This window comes from Arachis ipaensis, chromosome B05 (genome assembly GCF_000816755.2).
Source record: "Arachis ipaensis cultivar K30076 chromosome B05, Araip1.1, whole genome shotgun sequence".
NCBI lineage: Eukaryota > Viridiplantae > Streptophyta > Magnoliopsida > Fabales > Fabaceae > Arachis > Arachis ipaensis.
Genome location: NC_029789.2, coordinates 120,076,420 through 120,089,777, shown reverse-complemented (window position 1 = coordinate 120,089,777; position 13,358 = coordinate 120,076,420). Strand labels below are relative to the sequence as shown.

At 40.5% G+C, this 13,358-nt stretch overlaps 3 protein-coding genes across 3 annotated transcripts; all 3 read right to left on the bottom strand.

The window, feature by feature from the left end:
- On the bottom strand, positions 5,798–8,136 carry LOC107640965. The gene is made up of 4 exons (XM_016344471.1): positions 7,785–8,136; positions 7,634–7,701; positions 6,703–7,561; positions 5,798–6,618 (listed from the first exon to the last, which is right to left on the bottom strand). Exons 1-4 carry the CDS (start codon positions 8,134–8,136, stop codon positions 5,798–5,800), a joined length of 2,100 nt encoding a protein of 699 aa, XP_016199957.1.
- LOC110262979 (protein MAINTENANCE OF MERISTEMS-like) lies at positions 10,185–11,594 on the bottom strand. Its single transcript, XM_021103545.1, has 2 exons — positions 11,283–11,594; positions 10,185–11,198 (listed from the first exon to the last, which is right to left on the bottom strand). The coding sequence occupies exons 1-2, from the start codon at positions 11,465–11,467 to the stop codon at positions 10,892–10,894; spliced, it is 492 nt and encodes a 163-aa protein (XP_020959204.1). The 5' UTR covers positions 11,468–11,594; the 3' UTR covers positions 10,185–10,891.
- Positions 11,495–11,986, bottom strand: LOC110272090 (protein MAIN-LIKE 2-like). Its single transcript, XM_021123906.1, has one exon. It carries the CDS (start codon positions 11,984–11,986, stop codon positions 11,495–11,497), a length of 492 nt encoding a protein of 163 aa, XP_020979565.1.

The following is a 13,358-nucleotide window of genomic DNA, read 5'->3' as shown; positions in this document are numbered from 1 at the left end:
ATTGTTGTTTTATTTTAAGTATTTGCGGCTATTTTAGACTTTTAGTGTGTTTTAATGTTATTGTTTTGGGAACAAGTAAATTTAAAAGTATGAAAAAAAATTTATTACATTTTTTATATAGAAATATTCTTTTAAATAAATTTATGTCCTGTGGATATATCCGATATTTGATTTGATTTGTAAATGTGCGGATTAAATTGGATTAGATCGAATGCGACGCTTAAAAATACAGATATCATATCTGATTTGATCTAATAAGAATTATGCGGATCGGATAAAAATTTTGGCCATATTCAATTCGATCCGTGTACACTTCTACTAGAGTAGTTATTACTTAGAGGTAGTAACCGAAATAGTAGAAGAAGCGCTTAACTTGCCTCTCAAATCAGTTTGGGTTTATATTTCAAGGACATGTATCTACCCCAATTCAACCCTAGTAGCTAGACTAGGCCTTTCGTAATGATAATTGGGCCGACCTTGACATGCCCAATTTTATGCGTAGTATGTATACTAAAAAATGGAGTAGACTAAGCTTGTGATACGTAGGTCCATGCATGAACAATATATATGCACCATTAACTACATAGTTTAAAATATTACATAACTTACAACGTAATTTACATCCTATGATTGTACTATATTTCAACAAACTAACTTAATTTAGGTATTAATGCAATGAGCAATACTATTTTGAAAATTAACAAATATTCTCCACGTACAAGTCATTATTTCATACAAGTCTATACAAGTCTCTTTAACCTAATTCACCTTACGCGTTACTATCTAACCAACTTTTCAATCAACACGCCAATATATAATTGCCTTTTTCGAAAGGATTTCGTTTCCGCTTTCGAATTTTCTCAACGTTTTCGATCTACGTTCTCTTCCATCTCTGTGTTCTTTGTGTTTCTCTTCGTTCGTTCTCTACGTTTTTGAAATGAAGCTCTAAAATTAGTTTTGAACAGTTATCTCGTTGTTGAAGATAATAAATAATTCAAGTTCAAATTGTCAATTGAACCAGAACAAAATTGATTATTATTTTGAATCCAATCAAGTGGTTGACGTATGGTTCGATTCTAGTTAATGTTTTTGTTAGTAGTTTATGATTCTGTAGGTGAATAATGTTATTTTTGTTTGTAAAAATTGTTGTTCATCGTTGATGGTTTGAATTGAATGTAATGTAAGAATTCTGCATTAAAGAAAATATTTTTCTGTATTTGTAACAAATTTTGGCGTAACACGAAAATATTTAAGTGTATTGTTTAAGAATTTTTGGTGTATGTGTGCTGATAAGTTCTGCATAATTCAAAACTCTTCTTCTCCCTCCTCCTCATCGTCTGCTTCTTCTTCTTCTTTTTCATCATCGTCATTATCTTCTTTTTTTTTCTTATTCATCTTTTTTTTCTTGTTTTATCTTCTCAAGTTTCTTCTTGTTTTACTTTCTTAACAAAAATAAAAAAATCAAACAAAGAAGAAGAAGAAACACATAATACTACAAAATTACTTGGAAGATGATGAACTTATATTCATTCAACTAAAAGAAAGAAAGAAATAAGGAAAAAAAGAAGAAGAAAAAAAATACAGCATTAGAGGTAACATTTTTCTGTATTTGTAGCAAATTTCGGTGTATCACGAAGATATTTAAGTGTATTGTTTAAGAATTTTAGGTGTTTTTGTATTGATAAGTTCTGCATAATTCAAAACTCTTTCTCTTCCTCCTCCTCATCTTCTACTGCTTCTTCTTCTTTTTTTCATCATCATCATCATCATCATCATCATATTCTTCTTTTTTTGCTTATTCATTTTTTTCTTTTTGTTTTACCTTATCAAGTTTCTTCTTGTTTTACTCTCTTAACAAGAATAAAAATAAAAAAATCAAACAAAGAAGAAGAAGAAACACATAAGGCTGCAAAAATATTTGGAAGAGGATGAACTTACATTCATTTAACTAAAAAAAAGAAATTAATAAGAAAAAGAAGAAGAAAAAAACAGCATTAGAGGAAATACTTTTCTGTATTTGCAGCAAATTTCAGTGTAACATGAAAATATTTAAGTGTATTGTTTAAAAATTTTCGATGTATGTATGCTGATAAGTTCTGCATAATTTAAAACCCTTCCTCTTCCTTCTCTTCATCTTCTGCTGCTTCTTTTCTTCATATTCTTATTTCATTTTCTCATAATTCTTTTCGAATTCAACTTCGCAACTTTTTTCACTTTTCGCGACGATTTTAAAAGATTTTTGAGAGATTTTGATACTTGTTTTAATTTTGAATGTTGCGGTTTTGATTGAGGGAGAAGAACCGTTTGCGTTATTTAAGAATTAGGGAAGCGCGTGTTTACACACAGTCTAAATTGAGAATTATTTTTGTCGAATTTAAACTAACTTATATAAACTTGTATATCAAAAATACTTGTATATATAGCAACCCTCCCACCAATGTGTTATCTCTTGTTTAGTCGTTGATATTTACCAAATATGCACTATTAAAAAATTCTATTACAAAAATCTGATAAAAAATCCAGAGAATGCTAAAAATTTTTAAATTATCCTCAAACTCAAACTTTTTTACTTTTTCCTGTTCTAATGTGATATGCGATTTATACATATTTTGTTTATACTACATCGAGATAATTTACAAACAAAACATCAGAAATTAATTTCTAAATGGATAACACAATGGTGAAGTGCAGATAAATGGATGCATGGTGTGATGTCCACAAATGTGGACCTGTGAAGATCAGAGACCTGCAAAACGCAGGTAACGTTTTGCAGGCGTTGGAATAAAAAAATGCAGGTCTTGCAAAACGCAGGCTGCGATTGGTGAGGGAAGGGAACCAGTAAACGAAACGTGCCCTGCATGCCGACAGGAGCAGTGCTTGACCAACTTCGGACTGCGCAAAACGCAGGATGCATTTGTCAGTAAACCAAAGCCAAACGCAGGTTGCGTTTTGCATGCTCCCTAGCTGCATGCGCGCCACGTGTTCTCGGAGAGGGTTCAGCTGGGTCCTTATAAGTGAGAAACGCAGATTGAGAGGGAAGCAAAGTTACTGAAACAAAACTAGTTACTGAAGAAATAGTTGAGGAAGAGTGAGGAAGCTGTGAAAGAACTTGTTGAAGAAGAACAAGTACACAGTATAGGAAAAAAATGGTGTATGACTATACCAAACCAGAAAATCATATTATTGAGTATTTGGATCATCCTCAATTTGTAAGTAATTTTTTTTAATATGTAACAATAAATATAAAGATTTATTCGAATTTTATTTATTTGTGTTGTAATTAATAGTATTGAGGTTATTAATATTATTATAACTAATATTATGTTGTTATTAATTTCTCGCACTATTGAGTGCTTTGGTGGAACGCTGGAGGCCGGAGACTCACACGTTTCATCTTCCGGTCGGTGAAGTGACAGTGACGCTGGAAGATGTGAGTTATATTCTTGGTCTCCCAATTAATGGGGAGGCCGTTACGGGTAGATCAGATAGCAGCTACCAGTTTTTTGTGGGATTACTGTGAACGATGATATATGCTTCTTCAAGTCTCATCGTCGGTTTTGGCACTGAGATGATATCTCGTTGTGGAAATCTCGTTGAAGTTGATCATTTAATCGAAAAGATTCTCAGTAAAAGCAGAGTCTTGGTTTTCTTAGCTGAATTGATACACTAGACCATCTTGACTTGGCTATACTTGTATGTAGCCAGCCATGTTAGCTTCACATGAGAGCCCTTTTTTGAAAGGCTAAAAAAAGGCACTCATCAGTCAGCCAACTGCATTGCGTGTTTTGGTCGGGAGCCTGGTCCGAACGATCACGTGTTGGGAAATGTTAATATTGCTTAGGTTCGACAGTGCAGAGACACCGAGCCATGTGATACTCAGGAGTCTCTCGAGCAGTACGTCCAAGCGCACATTTTCTGCGTGCTCGGTACAATTGTGTTTCCGGATAAGTCGACCGTTTCATTGAACTCGGAGATTCTACCGCCACTTCGGGATTTTCCCCGGATTTCAGAGTATAGTTGGGGAGCAGCCAGTCTGGCACACCTATACAGATCGTTGTGTCGTGCCTCATGATACAACTGCAAGAAAATGGATGGCCCACTGATACTGCTTTTTGTTTGGGCGTGGGAGCGTATGCCGTTCCTGGCACCTATACCCCGCGATCAACTCAGCGATATTGGTATTCCACTTAGTTTATATGGCGGCCATATATGGGAGTGGGGATTCCGAATGGCCTCGCTTCCCATATGGTTATGTGCTCCACCCAGTCGCCTCTAGTGTCATTCGAGTGCATAGAGTGGCACGCGACAGACCGGGTCAAACGACAGTTCGAGATGCAGCAGCTACCACCAGGCCCAGCGTTCAACCTTGGTCGTGATCACTGCAAGCGGTTGACAGGAGCACAGAACCATGAATGGAGACAGATTTACAGTCAATGGGTTAACAGATGGACATCTAACCGCTATAACACATTGCAGCTAGGCGAGGAGATTATTGACTTCCATCCTCTCCCAGTGTACTACGACTGGTACACGCAGCAGTATGGGATTCACCTGCGACTGTCAGATAGAGTTCCAGGCGAAGAGGTTGGCGCCGATGAACCACAGCGGCAATAGGAAGAACCAGCTGGCCCTCACCAGGAAGTCCCGCCTCATGAGCAACAGGAACATGTATTGTTTTTAATTCCTAGTATTATGATTATTAGGTTTATAAATAGTTATCAGTAATTACTATTAATTGTATTTAATTGTTAATTAGGTGCCGGCATATGAGCACCACTATCAGGTCCCGACGTATGAGCACCAGGTTCAGATGCCAGCATATACCCAGCAGTTTCAGGACCCGGCATATGTCCAGCAATTTCAGGACCCGACATATGTCCAGCAGTTTCAGGATCCAGCATATGCCTAGCAGTGGCCGGCATATCAGCAGCAGGCAGCATATATACCGGAACCACAGCCGCCTCAGGCACCTGAGCCCTACATACCACATCTGGTAATTCTAGCCGACGGTCACTTTAACCCATTGGGTGGATTGGACACCATCAGCTTCTCTGAGGTCCTGAGAGATACATATTTTCTCGGCCCGATGCAACCGCAGGAAGGGCCTGCTACATCTCATCATTCTGGTGGTCGTCGCGCCACTTCAGGTCATGCTAGTGACTTCGACTTTGATCACTCGACGGGTCATGTAGATTCGCCCGGTCCATCCGCACAACCACGTGGCCATTTGTTTGATTTGAATGAGTACCCATAGCAGGAAGAGGGAGACTTGGGATACGACTTGTAGCACTGGTATGATCTTGGTGGATCGAGTGCTCCGAGGATGAGTGGCATTGGTTTGTATGACACTGGTGGTGCGGGCATGACAGATTTCGGCAGTGGTCCTGACGTCGACAGTGGGCTGGACGCCGGTGTATCTCAGGGTCATCCGTATAACTTACGGACACAGACTGCGCCTCCGGACAAATACACCCCATCCTTGTATTCGAAGAAGGCGCCGAGGAAGTAGTTAGTTGCAGTTGATCTTGTATTCAGTGTTGTATTCGGATTTGTATTCAGTGTCGTATGTTATATTTAGATGATTCTGTTCAGTATTATTATTATGACATATTTAGCTTTGCTCCCGTATAACTCTGTTTGGATTGAGATGTTTGTTCTCCAAAAAAATAAATAACAAACTTAAAAACTTTATTTATTATAAATTGTTAACTACGTTAAAGTAAATGACGAGGTTACAAAAAAATAACATATAATTGTGAAGTAGGTCATAAGAAAGTTACATTGAAAAGCCTAACCACTAATGACCTCCAACGGAACTTGGACTTGCGCGCTGCGGACATCGGCTGCGGCTATGTCCCTCGCATCCACATATAGTGCACCGGCGAGGACCACGCATATCCCGCGAATCCATCTCATTCAAGTATCGGGTTGACTTCGGTCTTCCTTTCGTCGCGCGCCTCAATGTCCAGTTGGTGATCACCTTCGCTCCTTCGTATCTATCCCACGTAGATGGGTCACCCATTGGAACAAACTCGCCTCTGTACACCTTGCGAATTTCAGACATCTTGTACACATCGTGCACGTACACTTGCCAATCAAGACGCTGGTTGGTGCAACATGCAAGCATGTGGCGACATGGAAGTCGCTCGACTTGGAAATGGCCACAGTCGCAATGTTGTTGCGCAAGGTTAACAGTGTAAATGGTATCATCTTGCATTTCGCGAACCTGAAACATCTCGTTGTGCCTGTCGAACCGGTTGACCACAATGTTTCCTGCACGTCGGAAGCTTTCTTCAACTCTCTTCGTTGCAAATTCTGAATACGTGAATCCGTTGTGGAGATGCTCATGGGCCTCTGTACTCTTCCGAGTGAACAACTCATTCAGCCGATAGAAAGTTGACCGGACAAGGGCAGTCACAGGAAGGTTGCGTGCACCCTTCAGGACAAAATTTATGCACTCTACCAAGTTTGTCATCATATGTCCCCAACGATGACCACCATCGAATGCCAGAACCCATCTCTCAACACCGATCTCATCGCACCATTGAGTATATGCCTCACTCTGCTCTTTGAGCCTTTGGTAGTTTTTGTTGTACTCCTGCTCCGTCCTAGAATAGCCTGTTAAAAAACCATTTAATCATAAGCAGATGCCACAAATTTGAAATTTTCTATGAATAGAACCATAACATTGAGTTGAAATACCTGTGTTCACCACGAGTTTATGCAAATATGGAGCCTTGAACCTCCTTAAGAAGTTGGACCCGATGTGCCTGATGCAGTACATGTGCCACGCCCTTGGTGGTAACCATGCACCATTACTGCGAGCTATTTCAGCGTCGATGGAGGTATGGCGGTCAGAAATAATACCCACACCATCAATGGTAATAACATATCTCCACAAATTGGTTAGGAAAAACTCCCACGCGTCTGCTGTCTCGCCCTCGACAATCGCAAATGCAATAGGCACAATGTTTTGATTCTCATCTTGTGCAACCGCTACCAGAAGGGCACCTTTATATTTTCCGTATAGGTGCGTGCCATCAACCTGCACCAGTGACTTGCAGTGTCTGAATGCTACAATACACGAATAGAAGCTCCAAAAAATGCGGTATAAAACTCTTACACCTTGAACCTCCTCACTCTCACGGTAAACAGGGAGCGTTTTAATTTGAACACGAGACCTTGGCATCTTCACTGTCATTGCTTTCAACCATACTGGCAGAGTCTGGTAAGAAACTTCCCAATCACTGAAAACTTTTGTGACAGCTTTCTGCTTTGCCAACCAAGCCTTGCAGTAACTTACAGTGTAGTTGAACCTGCCTTGAATTTCTGCAATAACAGACTTCACCTTTATCGATGGGTCTGCTTCGACCAACGGCCTAATGGCATCAGCAATTGTGTCTGAGTCCAACTTGGCATGATCTTGTGAAATCGTGCCCATGGTGCACGTGTGCTTGCCATTGTATCTCCTGATCTCCCAACAAGCTTTTTTTCGAATCAAGCTAGCTCGGATAAGCCAGTCGCATCCTGCACCATACCCCTTACATTTCGCATAGAATGTCTGCGGCTCAGACTCATACACAGTGTAATCAACTCCTCTAGAGATGGTGTAGCTTTTGATTGCAGATATCACCGACTCTCTCAAACCAAATTCCATTTCGACACTAAACTCGCCATCTTCCACCGCAACGTTGCCTTCACCTACGACATGCGCACCACCATCAGTCAGACAAGGCAAATAAATTAAGCACTATAGGAAACTTGAGTTAATAATCATAACATACCCGTATTCGCATACTCAGGAAATTCCGGGGCATGCATGGCTTCGAGATCTAGAGTCCGCATAAAAGACGGAACACCAAACGGGTGTTGGCTTACAATGGAATACGCCTCATTCTGCACCGCCGGATTGCTTGCCAAGTCTCCGTCATTGTTTTCGTCATCGACTTCATAGTTAGCTTCGAATTCCTCTTCGCTGTCATTATTATCTTCTTCCCAATCTATATCCCCGAGCTCATCAACATTGACCTCGTCGCCGACCGTACCCATCCCCGACTGCTGTTCAAACTCAACGTACAGCTCTATCACCGGCACGTGAAATCGGGTTTGTCGATAAATATAGAACATCTGCTGCATGCTTCATCGTCAGTGATGGACATTATTTGAAACTGTATCAGCCCACCAAATACTTGCACAGGATTCCTGTACAAAATGTTGCTCACCCTTTTCGAAATGTGACTTTGTATTTTCACACAAAGACCATTTTGTAACTCTACAAAACTCGTGCTATATGGAATAGCAAATAAAAATGGACATTCACAAACAAAACCCACTCCTTCGTGTGTATTCGGTATAATCTCACCGTTATAATACACTCGTATATTTGTAATATCCTCCATATTCTCACTTTTTTTTACCCTTCTAATAACCGAAAAATCTCACAAGCACAAGCATCAGATACATGAAAGAAAAGAAAATAGGAGTACAAGTGAAGAAGAGAAGTGAGGTGCGAGTTGGTATTAGCTGTGTTAGCTATTTATATGCAAGGCTCTTTATTAAAATATTATTTCGCATACAAAACGTAAGCTGCGTTTTGTACATTTCGAAAAAAAATTTAGGCCCAAACAAAACGCAACCTGCGTTTTCTCTTCTTCCAAAAAAATTTGAACAGCCCATCTGACAAACGCAACCTGCGTTTATGCTTTTCTCTTAAATAAAAAAAATCAAATGCAAAACGGAAGTTACGTTTTGTTTAATTTGAAAAAAAAAAACGAAATGCTAGAAAATGAAAAACAGAAGCTGCATTTTTCTCCTGACACCCATAGCAGTGAAAATTTTGGCTGTTGCTCCATTTCATGATGATACACCATGAGCTTCTCCATTTGCAAAAAAATGATCCACAAAACGTGTGTGTGTCATTTAATTTTTACTGTAAATGGGTTATATAGGTTGGATAAAAACAGAAAAAACTCTTATGTTGACATATATTGGTAGATATTATAGTTATTCTTTGTTTATCTTTTAAATATTAATTTTGAGAGAGTTCAAATTTTTATTAACCAAATAATAATTGTAAAATGCTATATATAATAGGCTAAAATAGAGAATTTCAATAGCATAGACTTTGTCCAAAGTTCGGAAGATTATGGATCGGATCAAACCTATGCGTATTATGACCCAAACCTCATTTAAAATATGAAATCAAATCAAATTGGATATTGAGATTTTTGACCTCAAAATCCTATTAGATTGATCTGATCCAATCCTACTATTTTCGGATTAGATGAGATCCTCATATCTTTTTTTTTTCTTTTTGTATTTGAGCTTTCTTAAAGAAAAAATAAAAGAAAAAAAAGGACAATTTACGCAAATAAATTGAATGAGCAAAATCTTTACGCAAATACAACATTGGCAATTTCCAGACGCAAATGCAACAAACGCAACTATATATAATCCGCTACACCCTGCAGCGAAACTTAATTGCACGTAATCCGCTACAGGGTATCGTGAATTACGTTGATGGTGGGGTTACTCATAAACCGCTACACCCTGTAGCGGATTATGAGTATAGTGGTGTTTATATGTTAGGGTTTAAAACCCATGATGCAAAATGCACGAATTGATACAAAATATAATCGTCATTCGCAGTAACTCGTACAAAAATAATACAAGTATAACACATAACTAATACAAATATAACTGTCACAAGTCGTTAACCCTAACAGAAAATAAATAAGTCATAATTCATACATGGATAACTGTCGGAAATTAAGAGAATCGGACGCTACTGCTGGTCACCGTCAACATCATGGTCGCCTCCGAATGGACCAAGTAGGTGCGAGCCTGTGCCACATCGGGTTGGACGCCTAACCCTAGCCGCTCGCTGATCTCTCGGCGGAGCCTCCTGTGCCCCAACTCCAAATGCAGATGGTGGTGTCCCCCCATCCCGAACCAAGTGTCGTACGGGCTGCCTGCGGGCTCATTCAAGTCGACCGGGAGCTGGGTCTCAGGAACCTGGGTCTCAGGCATATCCGCTGGTTGTGGCCTATACTCCATAGGGTCTGAAGGGCCGCCTGGAATCGGGCTCTGGTACTGATGAACGTCGTCACCCCGTATGATCTCAGCAAAATCCGCATAGAACTAGGGTCCACCCAACTGATCGTCCAAATCCATGGTGAGAGAAGTGGTAGCAAGATCGGCTAACAGCTGTGTGCTACACCCATGTAGTACCTGAGAGCTAGATACGTGGGTAAAAGGTGTACCACCCATACTAGCCTCCGCGGTGCCACCAACATGAGTGTTTGTAGGGTGCCGATGGGACGATCCTGCCTCGTCATCGTGGTGGACGGGAGGTGCTCCTCCACCACGAGCAGCCCATCGTCTAGTAGAAGATCGATGAAGGCGATGATCTGCCTGGCCTCCGTCATCACCACCAACCTGCTCCTCTTGCATCATGTCGTCTATCCAGCGCCAGTTGCGATCAGTGGCACGTGTACCGATGCATCGTCTCCGCTCCAAACGTCTGTTATCCGGTATATCAGACGCTGGAACTCTAGTCGGCGCCTGCGACGACCCTCTGAGTATAGCATCGTTTGGAAACTGGGTCGGCCTAGGGTCGGCGAAAGCAATCCCTGGTGACAGAATCCTATGTGCAACACGGTGCCACTAGTCCAGGTACTCAAGGGATGGACCAGGATCAGGAACTCTCTGAACACTCAACACAGAACGAACTCGCTCGTCCCAATGCTGATGCCATGTCCTATAGTAAGTGGGGAACCATCTATCTCCACCCCTGCCGTCCTTACTATGAAGATACTCTATGTTGAGCGCTGGCTCAGGCAAATGCTGTACGCCCCCTAGCTGTGGGAAGACCCTGTCTACCTGATGCCACTCAATAACTGCAAAGTAGATCATGCTGGTGACAGCCCGCCATAACCGGCTGTGCTCCTCGGTCAGTATCTCCGGATGGATGACTGCCAGTACGTCCAGCAAACCATAAGGCTCCCACACAATCTGATAGACAGGAGGCAAGGTCAGCATTATACCAATGTATACATATAAGTGTGAAAAAAACAATTAAAATAACAACAAACAAAAACAAAATACTTACATCTCGATGAGTCAATCGATCCAATGCTAGACGATACTGTATAATCCGCCGTTCCTTTCCATCAGAAGAGGGCAAATATGTGGCCCATCTGAGTTGCAGAAATAGCACGTAAGTATGTAATTTCAAATATAGAACGTAATGAACTTGAAAGAAAGAATGAATTAAAGTATACCTGGATGCCAATGGAAAAGAGAAAGCATCAAAACCCGACGGCCTCAGCGTGGAAAACCGCCAAAAGATCCATGACTGTAGCAACTGTAGGGGTCCAGCCAAGTTGGTGACGTTTCTGTTCGTCACCCTGCACATGCATCGGTACAGCCACGCCAATGCAGCGGCGCCCCAGCTATAGCTGCCCATATCGTCAAGTCTCACCACAAAAGGTAACTAACGAAGGTGGACTCGATTAGCACTCTTGTCCATGAACAGCTGTGTCGACAGAAGCATCATAATATACGCGTGTGCATATATGTGCACGGTCTCCTCCAAAGCATCCGCTGGTAACACCCTGAACCGTTCATGAAACCATGTGAAGTGGACTGTGTATAACTTTCTCTTATCCGGTGGCGGAAGCTCACCAAATAACTCCTCGAACCACTCCCATGCCGGTCTGGCCCCCTCGATGTGCATGTGGAAGTCTGTCATGCACCTGAAAACAGCCTGGCCATCCACGGGCAGCCCGAGCTGGTATGCCACGTCCTGGAGCGTGATAGTACACTCTCCGAATGGCATATGGAAAGTGCGGGTCTCAGGCCGCCACCTCTCGATAAATGCGCTGACCAGAGGTTCATCCAACCAGAACCAATGCGCGTTCAGCCTAGCCAGGTGGTACAACTCAGCCCTCTCTAAGTAAGGTATGATCCTATCATGTAACGGCATATTCTGTTGCCTTCGGACGCTATACACACATCGGGTTGGCTGCATTTTCAGAAATAAAGAACACCGGCTTAATTTCTAACAATAACATCACCAACCAAACTATAGCTTGTATTTTTAGTCTTAAGCTACTTGGGTTTTGAAATTACTAATTTACCTCTCTACCTTGACTATTAAATGTTAAATGTCAAAGTTTATATTTCAAATTTTCATTTTCAAACCAAAACCTAAACTAAGTCTCTATCTATCTAATTAATGAATTACTTCCTTAATATTGAATAAAATATACATTTATTAAAATAGTGTTTGGAAATACAGACACTTCCCTCTGCATCGATGGTTCCGGCTACGTGAGCAACGCCGTCGAGCCGGTACAACCGCCGTTCATCCTCCATTCTTCCAAACTACTCAAGAATTTGAATTTTCTCTCCCTTCTCTCTACTTTCTCTCTGTAACTTTCTTTCCAAAATAACTCAAATGATTTCCGCTACAGCCTCACGCGGTATATATAGACACACCACTATACTCATAATCCGCTACAGGGTGTAGCGGTTTATGAGTAACCCCGCCCTCAACGTAATCCGCGATACCCTGTAGCAGATTACGTGCAATTAAGTTCCGCTGCAGGGTGTAGCGGATTATATATAGTTGCGTTTGTTGTATTTGCGTCTGGAAATTGCCAATATTGTATTTGCGTAAACGTTTTCTTCAATCATTTTATATGTTTAAATTGTCCAGATAAAAACCTAACACAATCCACTTACACAGTAGCAACCCAAACCAAAAGAAAGAAAAAATAACACAGTGCACCAACAATTATTACAGCCACCCTAATTCACAAACAAAGAAGTAATAAACCCAAAAAAAAAGGAACAAAACCCAACATAGTAGTAGCCAACAGGAAGTAGATGCAAGAAAAGCAGGACCAAATTTGTGATGAATGAGCGTTGATATAGGAGGAGAGACCGGCGAGGAGCACGATTAGAGAAAATGAAGATGAAGTTGCTAGAAGACTCGTTATTACCACCACCCCACCTCAACTCCCATAAGATAACTTCATTTTATCGAATGATTTGATACACTATCTATATCTATAATATTATATAATGACAATTCTAAGAAGAAGAGGTCTTGGTATGCATAGAATGAAGAAGAACACTTAATTTTATTTTAAAAAGAGTAATTATTTAAATGAGTCTTTGAGATGTTTTAAAATAAGATATTTTAGTTTTCATACTAATTTTTAAAATACACATCAGTCTCCCAATATTTATTTTATTAGATTATACCATTTTTCTCTAACTTAATTTAAAGAATAAAATATAAATCAATTCTTAAAAAATTTTTAAAATATTAAAACAGTCTCTATAAGAAT